This window comes from Equus przewalskii, chromosome 28, assembly GCF_037783145.1.
Source record: "Equus przewalskii isolate Varuska chromosome 28, EquPr2, whole genome shotgun sequence".
Classification (NCBI taxonomy): Eukaryota; Metazoa; Chordata; class Mammalia; order Perissodactyla; family Equidae; genus Equus; species Equus przewalskii.
Window position 1 is genome coordinate 14,367,278 of NC_091858.1, and position 27,933 is coordinate 14,395,210.

The 27,933-nt window shown below is 45.2% G+C and overlaps 1 protein-coding gene and 1 long non-coding RNA gene across 3 annotated transcripts; one reads left to right on the forward strand and one right to left on the reverse strand.

Annotated features, from left to right (window-relative positions):
• Positions 1-302: 302 nt before the first annotated feature.
• Positions 303-16,453, reverse strand: LOC103548249 (uncharacterized). The gene is made up of 4 exons (XR_544207.2): positions 16,322-16,453; positions 4,764-4,849; positions 4,056-4,174; positions 303-431 (listed from the first exon to the last, which is right to left on the reverse strand). It is a non-coding gene; the product is annotated as an uncharacterized lncRNA (long non-coding RNA).
• PPP1R3B (protein phosphatase 1 regulatory subunit 3B) lies at positions 15,632-26,647 on the forward strand. 2 transcript variants are annotated; one of them, XM_008515935.2, is made up of 2 exons: positions 15,632-15,999; positions 22,009-26,647. In XM_008515935.2, the coding sequence occupies exons 1-2, from the start codon at positions 15,947-15,949 to the stop codon at positions 22,889-22,891; spliced, it is 936 nt and encodes a 311-aa protein (XP_008514157.2). In that variant the 5' UTR covers positions 15,632-15,946; the 3' UTR covers positions 22,892-26,647. The 2 variants fall into 2 exon arrangements, with proteins under 2 accessions (XP_008514157.2, XP_008514158.1); XM_008515936.2 differs by lacking the exon at positions 15,632-15,999 and adding an exon at positions 16,348-16,859.
• The last annotated feature ends 1,286 nt before the right edge of the window (positions 26,648-27,933 follow it).

The window sequence follows — 27,933 nt, forward strand, 5'->3', positions numbered from 1 at the left end:
GACGCTCCTGTCAGCTATTATGTGTTTGTATATCCATCCCTTACTCTTGGTCTCTGTGGACACCTGGTTCAGGATGACAAGGTGGAAGGCACCACCTGGAATGCATGAGTCCCTCTGGCTCGGGTCAACACTCAAGAACCTGATGGATGCCTTCTCAGGAGACTGCCTCAACATTCTGGTCCACTTAGATCCAGAAGTTGTCAGTTGTTTGACTGCTAAGAGAGAGCAAAAATAAATGAGTGTCTATGGTCAAAACTGGCCGGTAGTCTTCCTTTTTCTATTTCATTCAAAATTGTCTCTGATACCATTGTCACATCATTTTTTTATTCAATCAACATGGCCAGTCTGTGCTGTGGGAAATACAGAGGTGACATGAGAGGACTTTTTTTTTTCCCCGTCCTAGGGCTTGCTTTCCAGCTGGGGAGGGCAGACTGCAAACAAGAAAAGAAACAGAAATAGAAATGATTACAGATGGTGATAACTGCGAAGGAAACCAACAGGAAGGATGGAAGTTCGCTGGGGTAGAGGCGGGTCAGGGACCTCTCTGGGTATGTGACATTTCAGCTGAGTCCAGGAGGAGAATAAAGAGGCTGCAGGGGAAGGACAATTGCATTGGGAGCTGAAGGTTCCGCACTCGGAGGGCCGGGAAGCCTGCCAGGGCTCTGTGCACAGAATTTGTCAGCACATACTTCCTAAACCTAGAGTGGAAGCTTCAGCCTGGGTCCTTCTGAAGTGGGCTGGCTGTCCAGCTCCCGCAATGTGTAAATAGCAGCACCTCTGAGAGGCAGCTGGATGCAAATGGCGACCTTTGAAACGGCTCTTCGGGAATGCTGGTGACAGCTGGACCGCAAGGTGCCTTTGCCAACTCTCTGCTGGCTGCTGCCTCCTGTTTGCAGGTGTCTCTACAGCTGCATGCACAGTTGGAGACTTCCACGGCTTAGTAATGGCTTGTAGTCCATTTTAGAAGATTAGGCCAAGTGGTGTTGACCTGATTAGTAGACATAAGTGCCCTGCCCATCACTGCAATTAGTGCTATATTAAAATGGATAGTGCTGGTATCCAGGGGAAGCTGCCCAGGCGACAAGGCAGGCAACATTCAAATGTGGCTGGGAGCAAGGAGACTACACATTCCCTTTGGGAAGGAGACCAAATTTCCCAAACACATTTTTGGCCGACACTTGTAGCTTGATAGAAACACTGCATCTCCAGAGACGGCTTCTGTGAGTAGCTTCCTCTTTTACCATTTATTTAAGAAGCAATTGAAAGCCCTTCATCATTCTGTCCAGTGCTCCTCTGACACAGTCTCCATGTTGCAGTTTGACAGAAGTTATAAAGCAGGGCGCGCCTGAGCTGAATTCTGAGTGTCCACGTTTTACCTTTTTCCAGAGTGCTGTCTGATACCTGCTTCCAGAACCTTCAGGATGAGAGAGAGACTGCCAAGCCCTGTAGTTAACGTTTGGTGTTATAAACAATTAAACCGCCATCTGTTGGTTTGCCTCGGTGACTGAGATAGCAGTGTTTAATCGCTGTAGGGATCAAAACGGATAAGCTACCCTGGGGCCATCGCAGTCTGGGTTCAGTCCAGCGGCTCTGGCCATCACACTATGAAGGAGCCCAGCACAGTGCCCTGTAGCTCTTTCTTCCCATCTCTCCTCTGGCCAATGATGAGCACGGACGCAGTGGGGACCCCAGCCTGCTCACTCTGCACCCTCAGCCCTCACTGGCACTTAGAGGCAATCCATCAGTTGTGTTAAATGAATGAATGAGTGAATTTTGATTTTACAAAGATAAAACCTCCTCTATTATTATTACTATTGTTTTTGGAGGGCTTAAACAATAGAAATGTATTCTCTCACCATTCTGAGGCCGGAAGTCCAAAATCAAGATGTGAGCAGGGGCAGGCTCCCTCTCAAGGCCCCGGGGGAGGATCCTTCTCGCCTCTTCCAGCTTCTGATGGCTCTAGGCATTCCTTAACTGGTGACTGCATCGCCCCACTCTCTGCCTCCATCTTGACTTGGCCTTCTCCTGCACAAAATGCTAATGTCTGTGGGTTTATTTCTAGCACCAGCGCTGGTATCAGGGAAGCGGTTGGGTCTAGTCTTTGTGTGTCTGTGTGGTCCAAGGAGGGCTGTTTTGGTGTACCCTCATTCCATCAGTAAGCCTTGAACTGGCTGATTATTATAATCGCTTCCATTTGGTTCTATTTCTTCCATTGTGCCTTGGTTCTGTGCTCGGATAGAAGAAGGCATCCTTCTAATTGTCCTGTTCTAGGAAAAGGTGTTTGGCTCATATCTGTTGGAACTATTTCTGTCCTCGCTCTCTATGGACAGCTAACATTACACAGAATTAAATCATGCATAATACATGTCCCAGTTCTGTTAGAATTTCCTTTCTAAAATTTCAGTCCGGCTCATCTATGTTCATTTTTTTTCCCTCCTTTACTCTTTCCATACGGTAAAGTGCAGCTGTGCAGGCAGCATGAGCTTTTGGGTTAGTCTGGGAAATGCTGGATTAGATAAACAGCCAGGTTTCCTCACCGCAGCATCCGTCCAAGCCTTCAGGATGCTCTCAAGCACCGGGCATCTCCGAGTGGGATTATGGTTTGTCAGTCTCCAGGTTTATTTGATCCCAGAAAGCTTTTAGTGACAAACTTCTCTGGAGACCGCCATTTCACCCAAGGTGCTTTGCAGAGCAACAGCATATAGCTTCTTTGTTGTTTTCTCCTTGTTTCTTTATCATTTCTTTTCTCCCACGTTTCTCTAAATATAGAATGATTTTCCAGGTTTTTCCTCTGTCCAATTTTGGCCGCCCCTTAAGCAAAAGGTCTGATTTAAGCAAACAGGTATTAAATACATTTGAAATTAAAATTAAATTAGGGGCCGGCCCGGTAGCCGAGTGGTTAAGTTCCTGCACTCTGCTTCGGTGGCCCAGGGTTTCGCTGGCTTGGATCCTGGGTGCGGACATGGCACTGCTCATCAGGCCATGCTGAGGTGGCATCCTTCATGGCACAACCAGAGGGACCTACAACTAGAATATACAACTATGTACTGGGGGGCTTTGGGGACAAAAAAAAAAGAGAAAGATTGACAACAGATTTTATCTCAAGGCCAATCTTTAAAAAAAATGCAGATACTTAAATGTGACGTCACCATCTGTAATAGAGTCTGGCTCCATTTTTAAAAAAATAAAAAATTAAATTAATTAAATACCTTTAAGAGTTTGGGAAATAAAGAGTTTCTTGGGAAATCTCGGTCCCCTGAGCACTTTTATAAAGAGGGAGGTCACAGTCCATGTGCTGCCTCCCCTGGGAGAGGTGAGGTGGGCTTCCCCGTCAGCAGGGGGCATGAGTGTCGGGTCTGGAAGTGCTTCTACGTCACGTTCCATAGCCGGCAGTGATGCACTAGAAACACTTATCCCAGTAGAGGGTTTTCCAGAATCCTTATAACCCTAAACTCTTGACTTCCCAATATTTTTTGGAACCTTGAAATTTTCATCACTTGTTTCTGCAACATTCCCTCTTATTCATAAAAATGCCAGATGGCGCATACTCGTGTTTTAAATTGAGTGAATTCGAATTAGAGTTAATTTTTGTTTTAGCAGGATGTCTTTGAGGCTGCTATGACTCCCTTGAGAAAACTGTCGATTTTGAGATCCCAGGAGTCCTCAAAGCACAACAATCAGAGGAACATAAAATTCCTGTCCACGAGGACCCACTGGCCAACGGTCCCCTCCCCTAGTCACTGCCCCTCTCCTGATGTCTTTCAAGAGTCACTTGCTTCACACATTGTGTGACAAGTGCCAGCTCTGGCTGGGGCCCAGAGATGAGAGGACGGGGGCAGTCACCCAGGAGCCTCCTCTCCCTACCACAAACCACAGACCCAAGTGCGACTCCTCTTTTGCACACCGCAGCTCTGTGCCCCCAGGTTGTGACAAAGCCAGAGAAGCCAGCAGATTTCCCGCCACCCTGGCCCCCAGGTAGTCACTCTTCCAAAACAACTTCCACAGAGCAGGTTTGAATGAATGAATTCCCCCAGGTTTACCATGAGCTTTTCTACCTTCACTGCATGTGTAGCAGGCTGTTCTGTTTATTTGGTCTTCTATGCTGTCTCAGGATGTGGGGTGTACTTGAGAATTGTTTAGGGTAGGAGGGCTGTTTTCCATGTCTGGCTTCCTCCTGCAAACAGAGGGATTTGGCGTCTGTTTATTCACTGAGCAGCCTTTCCCTTGAACCCTGCACAAGCCTCAGAAGCCCGCCTCCCCACGTGTGTCCCCATCTTCTGCTCTTTTCTCCAGCCCTACACCATGTCCCCAGATTTCCTTCTGGCCCCTCTGCCACAGCCATCCAGGGAGGCTGCAAACCTCTCCTCCTCCAGCCGGAGCCACAGCCATGAGCACCCCAACCATCCTTTCCTGATGGCCCACCTGTGAGTGAGGTGCCTGTCCCAGCCGTCAAATGGAATTAGGGGATATTTCTGCAAAATCCAAAATTTATTCTGCTAGGGCCCCAGGTAAGACCCTAAAATTCAACTGAGAAGATTGGGGAAGCAAGACAAGAAGTCCCTGAGCTGGGACCATCAGCCTTTTTCATCTGGTTGCTCTGAGAGGCAGCCTGGTGTGGTGGAAATAGCCTGGACTTTGGGGTCAGACGATTTGATTTTGAATCAAAACTTGGCATTTGCTGCTGTATGATCTTAGGCGAGTTACTTAACTTCTCTGAGCCCTGATTTTCTTACCTCTAAAAGGCAGTTAATAGAAATACCTACCTTTCAGGATATTGGTATAAACTGTGTAAAGCGCCTGGTACTGAGTGAATGCTCAATAAATGCAAGCCTTACTGTTTAGACTGGGCCTGTGGAGTATAAAAAACAGAAATGAAGTCGAGGAGCTGACGAGAGGGCCTTCTCCTTTGGAGGTGACAGCTTTGGCTTCGCTCAAGTTGCACCAGCCAGCTGGATAATGACAGAGCCAAGGGTGACCTGGGTTACTGACACCGCCCGCCTGATGGAGCACAAGGGCGTCATCTCGGAGACTCCAGCCTGGGTGTCTCCTCCTGCTCTGTCTGTTTCTTGCTTGGTACCAAGTGGACCTACTCTCTTGCCCTCCCTGCTGGTGACGATCATGTCCAGAGGAGGGGAGAGAGCACCACCAAGACCCCCGGAAGGGGCTCTGAGAGAGAGTAGAGCATGGTAGAGAACAGAGATCCTCCACAAAGCACAGTGGACTCCTAGGTCCTTGGTGCAGGGTGCTAAGTACTTGTGCTCTTCAGCCATCCTTCCTGACCAGGAGATAGTGTCCTACACCTTCCAGAAGTGGGGCTGGTGATGGTGGAGAAGGAAAGGCAGAGGAGGGTAATTGTTAATTGCTCTCCTCCTTTCTTGGAAATACAAGATGGCAGTAACAACAGGAAGAGAGCATGCTATCGCCATCATCTACGCACTGTCTGAAACCTGCTACAGATGACAACAGAAACAATGGCTATTGTTTACACCTGCTCTGGACTCATTTCCTGCCCACTCCCTTTAACTGATGACAGAATGTGCTCCTCAACAGACAGGCGAGCGTGGAACCAGGATGAGCCACCTCCCTGGCCACAGTTATTAGTCCCTTAGTGTCCCCCCTGGGAATTTCGTATACTGATGTCAGGTGAGAGATGCCGTCTTTCCTCCCCTTACTCTAAGTGGGGTTGGTGTTGGCCCACAGACCCGAGCAGCCACATTCCCCACCACGTGAGAAGTTAATCCTAGGACCAACCGCCTACTCCCAGCCTTCCTGGTATTTGGTTATATAGACCAATTTCTTGCTTCTTTTTGTTTGTTTAATTAAACTGGTTGAGTGAGGCTTCTCTCTTTTGCATCTTATTGAGTTCCTGACCCACCCAAGTACCAAGTAGAAAAGCTATGGAATCTGCCAAAGCAGGTTGTGGTCTTGAATCACAGGCTGTGATCTGAATTTGGTCAGTGTTGGAATGTCAGGTATCATGAGCCAAGTCTGCTTGTTTAGAAGGAAAATGTTCTTGTTACTAGAGCCCTTAAAAGTTAAAACTTTGGAGAACTCTGAAGAACTGGCTGGAGGCCCATCACCTACGTCCTCAGACTCTTCTCATACTTGGTTTTCAGTTGAAACACCTTGGTTTTCAGTTGCTTCAAGGTTCCATGTGGAAGGTCTGTCTCCACTTCCTGTGGGAAATTCACTGGCCTTTTGATTAGTGGGCATTCGCTTTGCATTTGGCCATTCCATGGGCTTTGGGCTGTGGCCTTCATGAGCCTCTTCCTCACTGTGAAGACTGGCTCGAGTGAGCCGGTCAACAGATCTCGCCCATCAGTCTGGCTGGTTGTGGATACAGAAAAACAGGAGCCTAGTTAGTCTCAACTCAAGCAGTATCTGAATCTGTGACTTGAAATAAGTGATGGCATCTTTCTTCGTCCCTGTTTCCTCGCCTGTAGACAGAGGATGCTAGACAAGAAGACACAAAGTCCTTTTAACTCTAGTAGTCTATATTTTCCGATATGATTTATAAACTAAAGTCTTGGCATTTGGAATGAAATTAAGGAGCAAAGACTTGGGATGAGCTCTTCCACCTGAGCAAACACTACGCCCACAAAATGTAAATTCCCACTGGCAAGGAAGACAATAGGACCACCCTTGAAGTGGGAGAGGTGAGGTTAAAGATGTCACTGGGGGCGAGACCTCTTTTCTCAGCAGCAAACAACACTACTGCTGCCAGATGAGCAGATCGTTGGAGAAAAAAGCAAAATGAGAGCACAAAATAGACTTTTAGATGTAACATTAGAACCTCATCAAGGAACTAACTTAGCATGGTGGATAAACTATAACTACTTTTTTGGGGCAGTCCTCAGTCTCATTGCTATACTTTGTGATGTGGGGGAAATTTGGTAAGAAAATCAGGAAGTGTTAGGAAGAGAGGTCAACTACACGTGGAAGTCAAGTTGACTGAGTATAAAATTCTTTCAGATGCTTCTCCCTGGTTTTCTGACAGTTAGTACTATGAAGAGGTCAGAAGTCAATCTGGCATTTGTTCTTCAATAACTTGTTTTTTGAAGGGTGGCTATTTCCTACCTGGATATTTGTAGGACTATCTTTTGTCCTTATAATTCAAAATTGTTGTCTAGGTGTAGGATTTTTTAATTGATTCCATCTGAAATATGCGAGTCCGTTCAATCTATATACTTTGGACTCTTTCCAGCTTAGAAATGTTTTCTCTAATAAAGTTTTTATCACGTCTGTTTCTATTGTTCTGGTATTTTTCATTAGTAGTATTATAATTCTTAAATTGGATTCCCTTTCTTTTTCTCAGTATCTATCTCTTGTTTCAGTAACTCTTCCCTTTCTCTTACCATTTCTAACTCAATATTTTTCCTATACATCCCCTCAAGATTAACCTCCAAGCCACTAATTCTATTTTCTATACTGTCAATTTTGCTTACTTCCACCTCCATGATGGAGTTTAATCCTCTGATTCTGTTTTTTGCCATCCATTCTTATCTCATCTTTCTTCATATCTAATCTCACTAACTTTTTTTAAGATCTTATTTTTTTAGGGGAGTTTTAGGTTTATAGCAAAATTGAGAGGAAGATACAGAGATCTCCCATATACCTCTTGCCCCCACACATGCATAGCCTCCCCTATTACCAACATCATTCACCAGAATGGTACCTTTGTTACCAAGGATGAACCTACACTGACACATGATAATCATCGAAAGTCAATAGGGTGTTTCCCTTAGGGTTCGCTCTTAGTGTTGAACATTCTATGGGCTTAGACAAATGTATAATGACACGTCTCCATCATTATAACACCATACGGTATTTTCACTGCTCTAAAAATTCTCTGTGCTCTGTCTTTTCATCTCACCCTGATCCAACCCTGGCAACCACGGACCTTTTTACTGTCTCCATAGTTTTGCCTTTTCTAGAACTAGTTGGACTCATATAGTATGTAACCTTTCCAAATTGGCTTCTTTCACTTAGTAATATGCATTTGAGTTTCCACCATGTCTTTTCATGGTTAGATGGCTCATTTCTTTTTAGTGCTGAATAATATTCCATTGTCTGGACGTACTGCAGTTCATTTATCCATTCACCTACTGAAGGACACCTTGGGGCTGGTCCGGTCGCACAGTGGTTAACTTCGCACCTTCTGCTTCTCGGCGGCCCAGGGTTCATTGGTTCTGATCCCGGGTGCGGACATGGCACCACTTGGCAAAAGCCATGCTGTGGTAGGTGTCCTATGTATAAAGCAGAAGAAGATGGGCATGGATGTTAACTCAGGGCCAGCCTTCCTCAGCAAAAAGAGGAGGATTGACAGTAGTTAGCTCAGCGCTAATCTTCCTCAAAAAAAAAAAAGGACACCTTGGTTGATTCCAAGTTTTGGCAATTATGAATAAAGCTGCTATAAACATCATGTGCACGTTTTCATGTGGACATAAGTTTTCAACTCCTTTGGGTAAATACCAATGAGCATGATTGCTGGATTGTATGGTAAAATTGTGTTTAGTTTCATAAGGAACCATCTTGCTATGGTGTTAGAAATCAATATAATTCTTATCTATGTGGGGAAGAGTGACCGAGATTGGGAATAAAACTGGGCTTCCATGGTGCTACTGGATAGATATTACAACAATTTATTAATCTACACACTTAAAATTTGTTCACTTTTCAAAATGCATGCTATACTTTACTAAGAATTTACTAAAAAAATTATTATATGGGGGGCCGGCCTGGTGGCACAGTAGTTAAGTGCACATATTCCGCTTCGGCGGCCTGGGGTTTGCCAGTTCCGATCCTGGGTGCGGACATGGCAGCCCTTGGGATGCCATGCTGTGGTAGGCATCCCACATATAAAGTAGAGGAAGATGGGCATGGATGTTAGCTCAGGGCCAGTCTTCCTCAGCAAAAAGAGGAGGATTGGCGGTGGATGTTAGCTCAGGGCTAACCTTCCTCAAAAAAATAAATTATTATATGGCAGAACTACCTAAGAAAGTAATGAACTATGTAGGATAAATGCACATATTTCTAAATAAAATTTTCTTTAAAAAATAATCTTGATAACTTTTCATCTGAGTCTTTTCTGTGTGTGGTTTCCTGTAATTCATAGATACCATGTCTTCTTGTAATCAAAGATATCTTGAATTTTTCTTTTGTTTCCTCTAGTAAATCTGTTTCAGAGGTCTGCTCCTTTTCAGAGTCTTTGGAAATAGCCCTTTCCCTTTTTTAATAAGCTATATCTTAGTAGGTGTCTCTGTTCACCTACCCTCAAATGAGGGGGTATTCAGCAAACTAATGATGCCCTTGGAATATTTACCGTGTGCTTGATAGTTTATAAATATGTCAGCTTATTTAAATTTATGCTTTATTCTCATAGACCCCAACACCTTACACCAGAGAGAAAGGCACATCTTTTTTCCCTAAAGTCTTGGCTCCTTTAGTCCTAACGAAGTGCTAACAGCTCCTTCCGTGTTTGAGAGCATCTGAAGAAATTGCCCTCATACAAGCCTTTGTTTGGGAATTCTGGGTCCTTCCAGAAAAGGTCCAGAACTCTCCAAGAGTGAGAGATGATAGTGCCTCATGCTTCTATGGGTTTGTAGAAAGATCACCCCGGAGAGGGGGTAAATCCCAGAGCCTGTGACCTGTGGGATCTGAAGTTTCTACAGGTGAGAGAAATTGATACCCTCCTCAAGTGGAAGGGGCTGAGATGTGGGGGTACGTGAGCTTCCCACCAGGCCTGCTGAGGGGCATCACCACAGCCCGCCTTGAGCAGCAGCTGCGGTGGGCGGTGAGGACCTAACCTCCACCCAGGATGGGCTGCCGAAGGAGCAGCACCAAGGTCAGGGACCACAGAGTCTAAGAACAAAGGGCCTGTTCCCAATTGTGAGGGGCTGCAGAAGCCAACAGATACTAAGCTTTCTTGCCGGCCTTGGCAAGCGAAGGGTTCAGATTCAGATTTTATCTTATTAAGAATAATCAACAAATGTGACTTCTGCTGTACTTGGGTTTTGTAGAGCACGTCATCCTGGTTACACATAAAGTGTTGCAGAAAATCTTCGGAGTAACCCTACTAGGCAGGCATTAGTATTCCCATTTTACAGATAAGGAAAGAGACGTACAAAGTTGGGAAGTAATTTTTCCAAGGTCCACAGCTCATTGCGGCAGAGAAGTATTCAAATCCAGGACCATCAGATGACCGAGCTCGTAACCACTGCCTTTCATTATCTCTAGGGCACGAGGGCGACGTGAGTCTTCATCTTTTTAAGTGTCTTCCCAAAAGTTTTCGCAGGAAGTTAAACCAGAAACTCTTCGTAGATTTTTAATATGTCTCTTCTTCTCGTAACCTATGACTTTGGATTGTCCCTGAAAATTGACGGATAATGCTGATTCATAAGAAAGAGAAATGTTTATTTACTAATCTCAGGAGAGAGAAGTTTCTACATTTTATAAACTAAGGAGCAATACCAAAAGAGAAGGAAAGAAGGAATGAAAAAGAACCAGAGCGACAGTCAGGGAAGAAAGGATAAGTAACTAATTTTTTGGATCAATGAGCCTTGAAAAAAATAGGCGACAACATACCCTCCATTTAAGGAGGCTTTGCATTTGAAGAGCACCAAAGAATTAACTGAAGAAAATAGAAATGATGCCAAATATCTTTGCTAAAGTTTTATATATGGTTATATCAATTTCCAAGGCTTACATGGAAACAACATCAAAGTTTGGCTTTGTATATTTTATAGTCCTGGCTACTTACCAAGTAAGACTACTCATCCTAATAGTTAGTTATCAGGTTGTTGTTTTCGGTGAAGTGTAATTTTAAAACAAACTTGAGTAGCCTTCCTAACAAACGCACCATTGTCTTCCACATTTTATGATGCACTAAGTGAAATATCGACATTAGACCATGGATCTCCCACTGCTCTCCGAGATTTGTGTCTCCTTGGGAACATGAGCAAGGCCAGGAGCAGAGAAGGAATATTCTCGACATGTGGTGACTTCCTAGCTTTAAGGGCTCGATTTCTAGCTCCCAAACAGCCTGTGGCTCTGTATGGAGAAATCGTTACCGTAAGTTTCGAGAAGGAAGAATGCAGTCTTTAAGTCGTAGCTCTCTAGAGGCTATCAAATGGTTCTAAGGAAAACCATGAAGTCAATTCAGCTTCTGACTCTAAATTTCAAAGAAAAAGAGGAATGATAGAAAATTAAAGGGTTGCTGGAAAACTTGGGGATGTATATTTAAAAATCATTGCATATAAATCCTTAGTTTTTCCCTCATTTCTTAAGTCAGTCCTCATTCCTCAACTGTTTTCTAGATATAAATTATATCATTGCCTGTTTCTAAGAGTAGGAACCAGGCAGTTTTGTAAATATCAGGATGGACCTGAAACACAATTGCTGACACCAAACCCTGCAGTGCTTGCAGTATCTGAGGCCTCTGATTCCAGAGGCACGCAACAGAAACAGCCCCGACCTAAGGCACAAGGCACGCGACAGCCAAGTGGTTTGTCACAATCCTAAAGGCAGCCTGACACATTGTTCTCCTCATAAAAATGCATGCCACCTGCCATGAAATTCTGGATGCTATACATTGCATCATATGTATATTGTTACATGTTTAAATATAATTAATGACCACACCAGCCATGAACAGAGGGCGAATGAGCAAAGAATAGAAATACATACTGGGTTTTGCCTAATTCCTTTTAAGCCTGTGGCAAAGGGGTACTCCCTACTTGCCAACCTCTCCTCCTTCTCTCTGACTAGCCACCACTTAATATCATTTAAGTCAATAATACGGGTTATGAAGTCCCCATTCATGACCCCAAATTGGCTGCATATTTTGAGATGCAAAGCAAAGGCAAAAGATGAGGTAGGTCGCTATTTTCACTCAGGCACAGAGTATACGATTCATTAGTAAAACTTATATGTTTTTTTTATTTTTTGCAAGATGAGGTATAATTTGCCCAAAGTCCACAAACCAACACCTTATTAGGATTATTTAACTCCTAATTTTCTCTAGTACTGGGGATGAAAAGTCAATACTGATCTTTCTAAAAGCAATTTGGCAATATAAATTGAGTCTAAAAATGTCTGTACTCTGTGGGAAAGATGGTTACAGGAAAGAATCAGGGATGTGGGCAAAGATTTAAACATAAAGATGCTTACCAAAGTGTATTTACAAAGAGAACATTTGGAAAAAAATCTGTGTCCCACAATTAGAATATAGTTAAAATATGGTCTCTCTATATGAAAGAATATTATGCAGCCATTAAAAAGCATGTCAGAAAAGTTATAATCCTACTAATACACTCAAAATGAGAAGCAGTCCTGAGTAAAAAAATCAAGATATTAAACTGTATGTATATGATGATCCTGATAATACAATTTTATGTATAGAATAAATACTGAAAGAAAAGACAGTGAATTGTGTTGGTAGTGATTGCTGGGTGGTGCTGATTCTATTTTCATCTTCATATTTTTCTGTGCTTTACACAATGCCTACGGTGTTCTCATATTAGTTTTATAATCATAAAAAATAATCAACCATACAAATTAAAGATATTATATCAGGTTCACAAAAAGCATGGCACAAAGTACGAGCTGTGGAATAAAAGCTGCTCTGTTTATAAGGCTTTTAAAAGAATGATTCCACCATCAACCTTATTCAGGAACTCAAAAGCCCTCAGTAGTGAGAACGCCCTAATGGGTGCCAGGAGCTTTGACAAGTAAACGAATCAAGATCTTCTCCCGTGTTAAGGACACATCCTCCCTCGACAGAGGCTTACAGAATCCCTCTGCCAGTATGCCTCTGCCTGTCTCATAAAAACATCACCTAGCAAGTCACTTTCAGTCAAATCTGAGAGAGGGACAGAGGGCCCCAGGTAACACAATGCATCCAGCACACATCAGCAGATCTGACAGGTGCCTTCAACTCCACACGTCTAAATATAAATGGACTTGAGCGGTTTGCAAACGGTCTTTCCCCCTTTCTATTCTGATCAGGCAAAAGAATGTTCTCTTCTTTAGTTCCACCTCTTGATGCTGGTTATTTTTATTTAGAATCACTTTGCAATACTTTTTATTCAAGGAGAAGCAATGTTACAACTCTTAGGAGGAAAAAAAAAGATCTCTTTTCCAAAATCTTGGATGAAGATAGGACCTAGGTTTGGACTGTTTTTGAAATGTAAAGTTGAGAAGGAGATAAGACATTAACAATACTTTTTAAAACTTTCTGGATGAGCAAAAAGCTGACGTTAATACATGCATAAAGAAACACTGTCTAATATTTAAGCCAGAAAAAGGACTTAATTTCTAATCAGCAGAGTGGAAATTCTTTGGGGAGACATATAGCACTCTGCGCCTTCAATTCCTGCCATGCTCTCTCCCATTGCCCTTAAACCCTAACTCTCTCTTCAGGACCCTGCTCAATGCTCACTTCTTCAGGAGCCTTCTCTGACCTTCCTCATTCCCCCCGCCCCCCAACACCCCCACTGCCACACATGCACAGTCTTCCTCTTAGCTCCCCAAACACAGACATTGACCTTCCATACATTTATCCCACATCACTATTTATTAGCCTAAGAGCTTCTCCAGAGCAAGATGATATTTCACTCGTTTTTCCATTTCCAGCAGAAATGCGGTAGTTAAGAGCCACGAAAAAGAACAGTTTATGGAAAAATGATAATTAGCTATATGCTTAGCCACTGCCCATCTTTTAGGCTTATTTTGGGGAGGAAAGTTGGCTTATTAAATGAAATTAAGGCTAAAATTCAATGCCAGATATTATAAAAGGAACTTGGTATGCATTAACTACAGGGATGAAATTTTCCATTTTAACTTTGCCACTTTCTGCTTACTTTCCCTCACCTGCTGGAGAGTGAGGCAAGAGCATGTTCAAGGGCCAGTCCAGCTCCCAGATTCTGGGGCTCTGGGACTGCTATGAATTCTGCTGGAACAGTCCTCCAGAGCTTGCATCCCAGCTCTATTCTGATTGCAAAGGAGACTGTGCTCTCTTCAAACTTGTACATGCTGCCTTCCTGCCTACCAAGCCTGTGGTGTGCCACCACCGAGTTTAGCCCCACCCTCCTGGTCTGAAATAGTCATCTAAACCACAGGGGAAATGATTACCCATGGTTTCCTAGATCCATGTAAGGAAGATGCTTCCAAACCCTAATGCTATAAAGTTGTGTTTACTTGTCCCAACTCCTTCCCAGTTTGGTTCAGATCGCCCTTTCCCTGCTTGCATTTTGCAATGTTGGCTCTTTATCTTTGCCCACCCCTCTAGGATCCTCACCACACCTGAGAAATGTAGCCAATACTTGGCTTAATAAGTCTTCAACCTACTCATCAGCTCATTAAAGGGGCGTAGAGTTGGCAAAGGGAATACTGCATAGAAACTTTCTTTGCCAACCACCTACCAATAGCTGATTTCACAGGTGGTCCTTTATCAGACATGCCCAGTGAAAAAGAGGACTAATGATGGCCCTTCACACAGGGAGGCTGTGTCTGGGGAAGCTCTCTATAGAGTTGAAGGCCTGCACTGAATTACTGTAACCAACCAGTGTTTTAGTCTCACATTCCTAGTAAAATGAGAAGCTCTTAGATCCCTTAAAGCAGAAATTTCCAAATGCCATATTCAACACAATAAATTTTCATAATGCTAAATATATCCAATGTGAAGGACTGGCCTTTACTCTGAGATTATATCCTTCCTTCATTTTGATGTTATTGCTGTGAAGAGTACTTTTATTTTAATAAAAGGATGGTAGCAGAAGATGGTAGGGTTTGTTTATTTTAATGTCTGTACTTGGCACTTGAAAAAGCTGGCAACAGTATATCAATTTATAAAACTCATTGAAACTAAAAATCTGGGATTCTCATGTGGCTAGCTCAGGGCTGAACACAAAGGAGACTAAACGTATGACTATATATACGTATACCTAAATTGATCTCTTACGAGAGGAGGGGCTTCCAGTTTCTTCTAAGCTCATCATTCTCTACAGGCCTCAAGGTGTATCATAGAGATCCTGGCGGCCCTGCAGGTGTAAGTAGTTACTAACAGATTCAAGTCAGGAAATTTCCTCTAAAATATACCTACTTGAGAAACCCTCATCTGGATATTGGACCTTTGCCCCAATAACAATTTTATGAAAAGGGTTTTACTGTATTCCTTTCACAGTAACACCTGGACCATGACAGGCACAAAGAAAGCGTAAAGTAGTTATTTCTTTTCGACCCTCCAATAGGAGCTGAGGATACCAATCTCGGGGACTCCACCTAAAACGGAGGGAAACACACTTGGTATTCTCTCGGGCTCCTCCAGGCTCGCATATGATGGGGGAACTAATAGTCGTCTGTGAACGCCGTGGCTAAAGTGTAAGACCAAGGTGGGGCGGGCGGGACGGTGTGAATGCCACCGCAACCACGTCTGCGCGTGTAGCAAGGCGTTGCCTGGCTAGGACTTTGCCCAGGAAGAGGGAACTTTGCAAGCTGCCTGCGTCCAGCCCTCTTGCTGCAACGGGATGCTCTTCGGGAGGAAAGTGGCTCTGCCCCCTGGCGCCCGTCCCTGGGCTCCTGATGAAACAGTGACCCGCCGACCGCTTCCCAGCCCCTGGACGCCAGCCCTATCACTCTGGGCGCGCAGCCGATCACGTGGCGGAGCGCTGCGCTGGGGGCCGCGACTCCACCGGTATTGGTCGACGGCTCGCGTCGCGGGCGCGCCCATTGGTTGCGGGGGGCGTTCACGTGAAAAGGGGCCTGGGATGGCATCCCGAGTCGGGAGAGGTGGCCGGCAAGTTAAAGGGAGAAGCGCGGCGGCGGGGAGCCCGAGTCTCGGGTGATGGGCCGCAGGGAGGAGGCGAGCGGGCTGCTTTGGGGCATGAACGGATGCGGCTGCCCGCGCAGGGCGCGGACCTGAGCCCCGGCCCCCGCCAGCCCCGTGCGGATGCTGCCGCGGGCTTGGCGCCTCTGCACCTCGGGGCTTATGAGTTGTACCAGGTACGTCCCTTCCCAAGCCCTGGAGTCCGCGTGTAGGGCCGGGAAACGGCGGCGAGGGGCGCGCAGTGGAGTCCCTCTGGTTAATATCACCTACACTTTCACCGTGCAACTTGCACTTACACTCCGGGGGTGGAACACTCTAGGCGGGCTCCAGTAAGCTGTCGCTTCCACGTGGAGAGGGCAATTCAGGGACAAGAGGTAGGATGGAGCCTGGCCAGACCCACGTGTTCCACCGAGGTGCGGGTCCCGGCCGCTAGGGGTGGCCGGGGGACTGGGGCTGGGACTCCCGATACCCTTGTTCCCTGTTGCCCCGTGTTCCAACCTGACACAAGGCGTTTCCAGCCTGGGACCCGACGCTGCTGGAAGGTGTCTCGGAGTTGGGCGGTGGGGTCTGGAGCACAAGGAAACGTCGCTGCGTCTCTCTCCGGGTCTCGGTTTCCCCGTAAAACGCAAGGAAACACACTTGTTAGTCTCTCTGGCCGCCGGGGGCGGAGAGACCATGGAGTGCTAGGGCGGCCGCGGCCTTCCGGAACGGGGTCACCCCCGTCACCGGCCCCTGGTCCCCAGACTGGGGCTGTCCCGGACCGTCTGGGGCAAGGCGGCCGCGCGGGGACGCTCGGGAGGCGCCGTCCCGGCCGGAGTGGCCCCGCCGCCCCGCCCTGCTGCGATAACTTGGGCTCCTCCCCCCCGTCGTATTCCTCCCCCTGCTGGTCACATCTCCGGGAACCGAGCCCAAGCCCTGCCTCCCGGACACACCGACGCTCACGTAGTCCGGTGGCGGCGGCCTCCCCTGCCACCTCCCTCCGGACTCTCCGATGCTGCGAGCAAGCTGGAGAGGGGGCTTCCCCGCGGCCCAAAAGGTGGGTACCGGGGAGCAGGCCGAGGAGGCTTGAGGAGTGCTTGGGGGCGGGGTGCAGCCCGACCCCATTGGGCCCAGGGGGGCAGGGTCCGAGTGACCTGTGGGATCTTCCACCCTGGACGCTCTGCCCCCGCCCCTGGTGTCCTGTTCATGCCACCCTTTGGAGCAGAGAAAGGGATGTGGAAGGGACTCGGTGCAAAACGGGTGGGGGCCCCAGAACGACATACTAGAAAATTCGGGGCCCGTCCTGGTGGTGTTTGTCCAAAAAGTTGAGGAAAGACTAGACTTGAGAACTTGGAGAGTTTCTGGAAGGTTTTGGAGCCTGTGGTCTGTGTGGCCAGGCCTCCCTGGGAGACCCAGGGTCCAGGAGAAGATAGCGTTAGGGTTTTGAGCTGGGGTGCAGAGGAGAAGAGGAAATGGTTCATTTGGCAGGGTTGTCCAGGAGCCAAGACTAAAGTGAAGACAGCTGGAAGACTTTCCACAACAGAGGAGCTGAAATATCTAGGGAAAAGTTAGTGGGAAGAGGAGAACATCAGGCATTATTAGCAACCAGAATGTTAGAGCTAGAAGGGACCTCAGAGGAGAAAGCTCAAGCCCAGAGAGGTTGAGTGACTTGCCCTAAGCGGCACAGCTGGGTGGAGGCACTCCTAGATCAGCGCTCTGCGTTTCATGGTGGCCCTTTTTAGATGGCAGGGACTGTTCAGTTTTAACTTACCTCTTTCCTATAATATGCTGCCTCATCCACAGAGGTTTATCTCGAGGATACTTTGGATGATGGTGACAGGATAGAAGAGTACAAGTGACTTTTAAGGCTGTGAATAAGGGCCCCATGGTCTGAGTACAAAGGGAAGGTAGTCACCTTTATTTGTACTGGGTCAGCCGGAGCTTTTGGGAGGGAATAAAGAAATGCCAAAGGGGTAGATGGCCATGTCTTTAAAAAATTATAACCTGGTAAACTGGTTGTGAATGTTTACCTAACATAGTTTCAGCATTCCTGGTGGGTTCTTAATGTGTCTGATTTTTCTTGTCTTTTCTTATCAGCGTATAAGGGAATGGAGGGGGGAATGTCTTGGCCTCAATACAAAAAAAATATTTACTTCCTATAAAATGCACAGCCAGAAAGCCAGTAGCTCAGCCGCCCGAAACTCTGAAGGTCATGGGGTTATTCTCTGTATAAGTCCATCTATATAGCTTTCACAAGAAAAATCTCCATGACCTCTAACCCTGGCCAGCTGTCTTGAGAAGGTGTGTTATTTGTCACTAGTGGAACAGGGAAAGCATTTATGCAAAATTTTCCACCTTCTCTCCAATTTTCATGGAGTGTTAGGGTTTGCCCTCTTTTGGCCAGGAACACTGAAATCTGCCCTCAGCCATGGCCCTGTCCCTCATGGGGCAACCTCGGTCTCTTCATCACCTGTTTGGAAGGAAAGTTCTTGACTGGTCTGAGTAACAGCTACTCATGCTCTCATGATCCCATCCTACAACGAACTGTGTCCAGCTTCTGTGGCATGCTCTCCTTGTGCAAATGTGTGTCCGTATCTTCTTGTTCTGGATTTCTCCCTGGCCAACGTTGGTGACTCATCTTCCCTGGCCTGGGAGCTAAAAGGGCTGAGTGGCAGGAGAGCCAGTCAGGGGAGGGGGCCTGAGGTACAGCCTGGTGCATCCCGTATTGGAACTGATCCTTTTCATGCCATTTGAGGATGGAACACCTGTCCAGGTGCCTTCCTTCCAGGGACTTAGGAAGCCGTTACCTTGTACGTCTCCGTTCCCAGGACTACTGAGTGACGGTCATCCCTGTCACGGTCCACTCAAGAAGTCTTGAGCTGAGGGTCAGGAACGCCTACACCCAACCAGCACTTTGGTGCATCGATTCTTGGAGAATGATCTGGTTAATAAAAGCCTAAATCTACCTGTGGATAGGCAAGGTGGCCAACAAGTCAGATCGTACCCCAGACTGAGGCCACAGGGGTTAAGGTCCTCACCTCTGGTTACTGTGACACTGAAAAGCGATGGGATTCTGGGGGGTTGCTTGTGCAATGCCCTGGGGCAGTACCCTGCTAGGAACCCTTGGGCCGCCAGGCAGTTAACCCTACTTTTGCCTTCCCTGGAAGAATGTTGCAGAACCAATCGGGCTCTAGAAAGCGCCAGTGGAATGGTTGAATTGGCTGTGGGCTCTGACTAGCGCTCCCCCCTCCCGCCCAGTTCCGCTTGTTCTGACAGTTTGGGGATAAAAGAGATCTCAGGGGAAATTTACACCAATAGGTCCAAACAGTGTTGCTCTACCGAGGTCTTCAGCAAAGTGTTTTTAACCCGCAGGCTTAGAATCTGAGAGTGACTTTCCTCTGCTGCATGTTCTTGAACTGACCCCTTTGCTTTAGAATTCTGTTTCCCCAACGTCTTCAGAGTTTCCCAACCTTTTTCTAACAAGCTGTGCTCACGTTGTGCGGGAAAGCTCGTATGGGGTTGGCATGGTGGACGTGCATGGAGAACTTGCCGATAAGCTTGTGCTGACTCAGGCCAGGAGGAAGCAGCTGCAGCCCAGGAGGAACCCCTCCTCCTTAGGTTCACACCCAGGTTGCCAAGGGTGGGCGGAGGAGGCAGGGCTGGCGCGCAAGGCTTTGCCCGCTGTTTGGTTTTTAATCCGTATTTAGTAAAACAAAAACAAAAACAGCCGCCTGTGTTAAAATTAGAGCTGAAGGTGTAATTCCAGTACATTCTAACAACGTTTTGCAATGGCCAGGGGGAAACTGAAATTTATATACTTTTTATTTATACTTATACTTTTTATTTATATAAAACTAAAATTTATATACTTATATACTAAAATTTACATACTTTGCAAGTATAGGGTTTTTTTACATTGAATCCGTTAGTCAATCCATTGACCCTCTTTAAAGCCTTCTTAACCCAGTTCAGTTACCACTTTCCTTTCCAGAACAAATGCGTGGGTATAAGAACAGATAATAGAAAGCAAATTTGTTCCTAAAATTTTCACTCGTTTAACTTGGTTAGAAAGCGGTAAGACAAATACCCTTTAAAGTGAATATTTAGATAACTACCTTCGAGCTTTAAGTTATTGTTTTGTCTCTGAATTTGTGTTTCTCCAGTTGGTCATCAATAAGCGATTCTTGCATCCAAGGAGAGTGGTCTATTTCTTTTGAAAAATGGGATCAAACCCAATATGTCTTCATCCTATCTCATTTTTCTTTATATATTTGATTAATCGAAATCAGAAGTTGAAAATGAGCTATTTATGGACCGAACCAGTGATCCTGGCTCTTGTAAGAAGAGGAGCAACATTTTGCCTTTCTCTTCTCCTTGGCTACCACCATCACCCGGCAGCCCCTAACACGCCACCATGTTCCTTCACCATTGCCGTAGTGAGGGGAGAGGTGGCTGGGAACGAATCCAGATCCTGTGTTCTGTGATTCTTAGATTAGACGTTCTGATCCTGGTTTCATCACTGACTTCTTCAGTTAGCCCATGGCAACTGTCAACTCAGCATGTAAATTTTCCGTGGTGATCAGAATGATAAAAATTGCTTGGCTTTAGTGAAGTAATAGCGTTGGATGGATTTTTGGCAAATCTTAAAATGTTTAAGGTGTTTTATTAGATTCATTTTTCCCCTGATTATAGAAGGGATATTATTTTTGAAAATATAAGAAGGGACAAAGTAGGAACAGAGAAATTGCCTGAAATTCTATCACCTGGATATTGTGAGAGTTTTAAGCATAAATCTTCAGTCTTTTTGTGTGAGTGCTTATACATAATATTTTTTCCTCACAAATTTGGTCTCTATGTACAATTTTATCTTTTCTATTTTTTATATTAACATATATTATAAGTCTTTCCCATGCCATTTAAATCTTTTTCCAAATAACGGTTTTAGTGATGATATAACATTTTATCACATGGATGTGGTACAACTGACTTAACCAGACACTTGTTACTGGTCATTTAGGTTATTTTCTCACCCTCTTCCCCTCATAATGTTGCATGGAACATTTTAGTAATTAACTTTCATGGATTTTTAATTATTTCCTTCAGATAAATATGTGTATGTGACATTAGAACCAAAAATGCTAAGAACATTTACAAAGGTTGGGTCAATTTAGACTAATAGAAATATTTCTATTGTATTTTTTAATTCTTTCCTAACAGTAGGAAAAAAAAAGACATTTTCTAATCAAATTTCTTAAATTACTTATAAGGTTGGACATTTTGCAATATTTGTGGGCCACTTTTACATTTCTTTCATAAATTTTCTATTCATGCTCTTTGCTCATTTCTCTCTGGAATATTTGACCTTGTTATTGATTTTTAAGAACTCTTTATATATTAAGGTTGTAACTCTTTGCTGTCATGCTTTGTGTAAAATGTTTTCCCAGTTTTTAAAACTTTTGGTATTATTTTTTTCACTTACACAAAAAATATAGTTTTTATGAAGTCAATTTAACCTCATTAACATGATTGTTTTTGCTTTTTATTCATAAATAGGCTGTTTTCACTGTAGATAAGACAAATAGTCATATGAAAGGTTTAAAAGTACTAAATTGCTGGGAGTTTTTTAAAGAAAGATACACTGGAATATAACAATCTATTGTAAATTTAATGCAGGTTTGTGTCTGTCTTCACCATTGAATCCCGGTGTCTGGCATAATGCCCAGCATACAATAAACACCAATCAATATTTATGGGATGAATTAATTTCTTTTCATTGGGTTAAAGCAGTATTTACCAAAGTATGTTCCTTAGAACACATGCCTGCAAGATACTCCACAAAAAAGGGTTCCCTACTCAGATAAGTTTGGGAAATGCTGCACACAGTGTGCTCTTTTCTTTGTGCCCCGTGTGTATTAGCATTCCGAAGGCCCCAAGAAATCCCGACAGAAAGACCTATGAACTTAGTGGTCAGACCACTGCTTCCTTGTTTGTTTGTTTGATTGAACGTTGGACCTTTTGTCCCCTAACTTTACACACTTAATTGTCCCTGAAACCAAGGTCATGCTGGACCACACCCGACTTAATCCTGAGCTGTAACCATGTGGAGAGGGAGGAAGGAAGACATGATGTGCCAGTCCCTGTTGGAGTGATGTCTGTCACCGTCTGTCTGATCTCGTTGCTGTTTCTTTCTCTCCTCCCTCTGCCAGGGTCCTAGCCTATTCATCTAACCCAATGATGGCCGTGGACATCGAGTGCAGATACAGCTGCATGGCCCCTTCCTTGCGCAGAGAGAGGTGCGCCTTCCAGATCTCCCCAAAGCCCAGCAAACCTCTGAGGCCTTGTATTCAGCTGAGCAGCAAGAATGAAGCCAGTGGAATGGTGGCCCCCGCCGTCCAGGAGAAAAAGGTGAAGAAGCGAGTATCCTTCGCAGACACCCAGGGCCTGGCCCTGACAATGGTCAAAGTGTTCTCAGAATTCGATGACCCGTTAGATATTCCGTTTAACATCACTGAACTCCTAGACAACATCGTGAATTTGACGACAGCAGAGAGCGAGAGCTTTGTTCTGGATTTTTCACAGCCCTCGGCCGATTACTTAGACTTTAGAAATCGGCTTCAGACCGACCACGTGTGCCTTGAAAACTGCGTCCTGAAGGACAGGGCCATCGCAGGCACTGTGAAGGTGCAGAACCTCGCCTTTGAGAAGACGGTGAAAATCAGGATGACATTTGACACTTGGAAGAGCTTCACAGACTTTCCCTGCCAGTATGTGAAGGACACTTATGCCGGTTCAGACAGGGACACGTTCTCCTTTGACATTAGCTTACCCGAGAAAATCCAGTCCTATGAAAGAATGGAGTTCGCCGTGTGCTATGAGTGCAGTGGACAGACATACTGGGACAGCAACAAAGGCAAAAACTATCGGATCATCCGGGCTGAACTGAAATCCACTCAGGGAACAGCTGAGCTACCGAATGGTCCAGATTTTGGAATATCCTTTGACCAGTTCGGAAGCCCTCGGTGTTCCTATGGTCTGTTTCCAGAGTGGCCTAGTTATTTAGGATACGAAAAGCTAGGGCCCTACTATTAGTGACTGCACATGACAGAGCCTGGCTGAGTGGGTGCAGACAAGCCTAAAAGCAGTCGCCGTGGGATGGAGATGGAAGCCAAGAGAAAAGTTGAACTGCCATTAGGCACAGCTTTTGAAAAGAAAGGATCCTATTCACTTTTTTCGTAAACCAGCAAAACCAGCCAGGTTTAGATCACAGAACCGGTTTCACACTCAGAGTGGATGTGGTGTGCTGGCTGTTTGGCACCCGTGGCTGTCACGAGGGGCTGAGCAGGATGTGCGGGATAGGGTCTGGACAGGAACCAGGCCTGCAGGCGGTGCTGGCAAAGCTGGAGGATGATGTCTTAACAGGGCAACCCGGAGCGTGCCAGGCGGCCCGGAGGAGCCACTCCTCTCCCCTCGGATGCGGAAAGTCAGTCACCTCAAAGTCACTCCGTCCCCAGCCACCTCCCACTGGATCCTCGCCGTGCATCTTCAGGTGTTCTCCACCCGGCCAGGCCCTTCCTGCCTCATGCTGCTGTTCCACACCTACACGTCCATCACACTTTATCTCTGTGCTTTATTTTGCATCGTTTGCTTCCACAGTTCATCTGATGTTCAGGAAAAGATAGTAATGGCAAATGAGCCTGGGACTGAGACAGGCATTTCCGCTTTCTGACCCCACGTGTATGTTCCAGCACAAACACACGCCACTTATCAACCGTAACTGGCTCCTGTGTGGTGTTACAGATTGCGGGCTCATGACAACGCGGGACAGCCACGAAGAGAACACTTCTGGCTTCTCCTCTTGGCTTTTTGGGGAGCTTTCTAAGTACTCCTACTCTGAGTCACCAGACGGCTCAATTACAAGATTTGTGTTAACTTGCTCCGCGGGTTTGCGGCATCTCGTTCTTCACAAAAGGAATTTAGAATTGCCTTTCCTGGAGAGTCGTCTGTGACGCTGTGTGCAGGACATTTTGATTTGCAGACCCAGTATATCCTCAAAGACTCCAGAAGATGTTTTCTTTTATCTTGACTGTGATTTTCAATATCCAGGACACTTTACGAGGCACCCTGGGAGTTTGAACTTGGGTGTTCTTATTTATGGTGTGTGAGTATGTCGGGCTAGGGGAGAAAAACCTCACCAAGTTCTCATAGTTTATTTTCCGTGTTTGCCAACTCTGAAATATCAGAGATTAATTGTTCTCAACCATATTGGACTAAAGAATTAAAAGTCTGTTGGTTCATACTGTTGTGAGGCTCCTGGAACTGTGATTTTTCTTGGGCAAGATTGGTTGTACTTGGGGGTGTTTAAAAAATATTTTTCCATGTGTATTTGTAGAAAGGTTGGGTTTTTTCTATGTTGTTTTGTTTTTGGAGCTCAAACAACCGTCTCATTTTCCTTCTGCCCGGTCTTACTAAAGTGAGGTTTTCCTAAGGGAGGCAGGAGGAGAAATGCACAGCTGCCTGGATTTGGGGCACAGCTCCTGGACTCAGCAAGCAGTTTCACTTGCATTTTCCAGATCAGTTAAAAAATCAGTGTCGGGCAGGTATGAAGTGTCTTGGCTCCTAGAGTTTTGTGGTGGGTTTTCTTTTTTCCTTTTTTGAACTTAAAAGTGTTTTGACTTTGTAAATGCTCTTAAGTGGTGTTCAATGTAATTCTTGTTCCTAAAATTGGCTGTCACTCGTCTGCAACCTAGTGCTTTATTTTTTATGCCTCTCCCAGGTGGATGGCACTCGGGGATTACATGATGATATCATTTACGGGAAAATCACATTTTTACCTGAAATTGGGCAGAACTGTGTTTTATCTGAGCATATCTTACCCATCAGGTACACAACCAATACTTTCATTGTTACAAATCTGGTTTATTAATAGTGGAAATCTAAGTGGAATGGAAGCAAAACTGATTTTATACAGGTCATGAATTTATTTTCTTTTAAGAAGGCCCCTCCCTCCTCCTGAAGTCCCGAAAAGGTGTAAGGTGCACTGTCATTTGCATGTTACTGGACTGAAGGTAACCAGATCATTCTATGTTCATAAGAGAAAAGCCTTGGGTGACTCCTGTTGGTTTTTCAGTAATAGTGATCTTAAGACATTCCGTGTCAAAATTTGAAATATGGTGATTCAGTGATAAGTGTCTCTTTTAAAACACCATACACCCTCCCTGCTACCCTTCTTCACTCCAGCTCACCCCAGCTTTTTTGCTGGGGGCACTGGTTGCCAGCCCCCCACCAGTGCACCTGGGCTGCTTACCCACCCCCAAACCCCACCCCAAGAAAGCCCTCACCTGCTTGCAAAGACCCTTCATGACTGAAGAATCTGCTTGCCCAGCTTCCCCGTCGGCATTGTCGTTCAGTGACGTGGCAGCATCTGAAGAATACTGTCTTCTCTTTACCCATCAGTTTTTCTCCTTTGGGCCCAGCTCTGTCCCAGGATATCAACAGATGACCTCAGGAACCGCTTCAATGGGACCTCTCCTTATTTCATAGCTCCCCGCACCACAGAGAGTGACAGCTTTCTTAGTTGGAGACTTCACTGCAGCCTGACTTGTAGGTTGGACCCTCAGACAGCTCTTGGCTATGATGACAAACGGCCCCCCCATCCCAATGTCCTTCCCAAATTGCCCCAGAAAGACCAGCCTCCTGCCACTGGTGCCGTTGTCCAGGAATAGGGAAGCAGCTCCATTTTTGTTTCATATTTATTCCCCCAAATGCCCTGGGGGGCATTTGCAAATTAGGTGCAATAAATAGGCTTGAACATATAAAGATATATAATAAATAAGCTTTTAAGGTTTCTTGGAAGATATGGAACATTTGAGTGGGTTTTTTTTTTAAGTATTCTTGTAGGGGAGCTGGTGAGAAATAATGGAGTTACATAGTTCTCCAGAAATTGACAATTTTAGAGTCACGGTAGAATTTATTTTATCTCTTAAGATTTAATTTTAATGGTGGCAAAGCATTACTCTTTCAATATGTTTTTTTAAAGGTGTAAATTTCAAACTGCTAAAAGAATGCTGTGGTTTTGATCTTTGCATATAAGTTGCTTTTTAAAAACAAGCATAACTTGTAGTCACCTGGACGTTAAATGGGTTGTATCTGTATATGTTTATAAACCAAAAAAGTGTGTGTTCGCTCACTTTTTAGATGGGCCCATTTTCTGGGTCTTCTCTCTCAAAGGACAGTGAATGAAAACCTTGGTCGTCTTCCCTTTGTTTCCTCTTTTACAATTCCTCTACCGGATGTGGTTTGCCCGAGTAGACCTCAAGGCTCTGGGTCAAGACTCTTGGGGGGTCCCGTCTCCTGTCTCTCCTGATATCACTGAAATGGGGGACAAGGAGTTACACGTGTAATGGGATCGTCCGAAGACGATTTGGCAGCTTATCTTCAATTCCTGAAGTGGGACACCTCTGGGACTGGGAGGGATAAGCTGTCGTTAACTGTTAACTAACGGCAGCTTTCCTTCTTGAGGTTGTAAGACATCACAGCCCAAGTTGTAAAGCTGTGAACGTTTTGATGGTTTTGTTTATCAGTTCCTAGAATCTGCGAGGACGCCAAGAATGCGGCTGTGATGACGTAGTTTCCCTTTTATGAATGTAGAACCGAAACGTCGTCCTCATTCGATGTCTAAAAGTGCCTTGTCAAGAAATTTCTGCGTTTTAAAAAATAAATATTTTTGTACACAAGGGGAAATGCACTTTAAAAAAATCACAAGAATGGATGTATTTTGTGTGGTATAAGAGTGGTTTGTATCTCAAACGCAAAAATGTAATAAAGGTAGAGAAGGCAAAACTGAAACTGTCCAGTTTTAAACTGACTCTATTCTTAGAGCCAGAGGCTGGGGGAGAAATATTTTCGATCGATGTTTCCACATACAGAAGGGAGGTTTCCGGAGGACTCGATCCCCATCCATGGCTGAGCTGAAAAGCTGTGAGGCGCAGAGGAGGGCAGCTGATTGCTTTGTAAGCTTCAAGCAGTGAAGGCTGGTCCTAGCTGGGGAGATAAATGCCAGGGAGGAAGCACAGGGCCCCAGGTTGTTCCGAATCCAGTTTTAAGGATCTGAAGGGACGTCACTTCCTACCCCCTCACTTGCTCTTGGAGCGTATTTTTGGTTTCGTGTACTCCAAAGTGGGGAAACTGTCAGTGGCTAGCATGGCTTTTAACTGCTGGATCAGACAAACTGTGTAACCAGCAAAACGAACCAGCTTTTGGTGGGATCCCTGTCCCCCCTGGGTCTTGGACAATTCCCTTAAGTAAAATTGCCAGAGATGTTTTATTTCAAAGTTCAGAAGATGGGATGGAGGGAGAGGTCACCGCTGGCAGATGTTTCCTGTAAGTCAGTCTCAGCCACTCTGGAAAAGGCAAGGCGCCGTTCTGCAGTGGCCAGGTGGAGCGAATGACTTAGCACCTAGCCAACGATGCCAAAGTGAGCTACATCTGTAACCGCCTTTCTCGAGAGTGTCAAACCTTACCCCCAATTTACCTTCGCAGAAATGGGAAGAGTTAAAAAACATGACGTTGGTTTTATGAATGTCTATTTGAGATTCAGTGTGGTTTTCATAATCATTAAGTCATTCTTACTTGGGAGACAGACATTGCAGAAATATTTGTAGTAAAAAGAAAAAAAAACTTTTCTAGAGCAATGTACACGGAATAGCAAATATCCAGCTCTCTAGATAATTCGGGCGAACGTTTACTGCTCATCTGCCCCGTGCAGGGCCGTGCTTGGTGCTGCTTCTCCCCAACCACGAGAAGAGACATTTACATCTTAGGTGAAAAACAGTGTGTTGTGCTGTCTAGTGGGATTAGGAACCAGGAAGCCTGGGTGTGGTCTTGACCTTGCTGTCCCCTGTCAACTGCCCTCCTGAAGGGGCTCTGAGTGTTTTCAGCTGGAACAAGGTAACCAGCGGCTCTAAAAGGACCCTGAGTACTTTTGAGACTTGCCCAACACGTTCACTTTTAAAATGCTTCTCAATTTGTAAGAAGTACACATACACCATTTGCATTCTTCATGAGAATCACAGGAATAAATAGCATTCCCATGTCTTGGACTTCATAAAATCATCAGCATTCAAGCTGGAATG

Coding starts and splice junctions, on each gene's coding strand:
- PPP1R3B (XM_008515935.2), top strand. CDS start 15,947: ATGCTGCCGCGGGCTTGGCGCCTCTGCACCTCGGGGCTTATGAGTTGT. Junction 16,000..22,008: donor GGGCTTATGAGTTGTACCAG/GTACGTCCCTTC, acceptor TCCCTCTGCCAG/GGTCCTAGCCTATTCATCTA.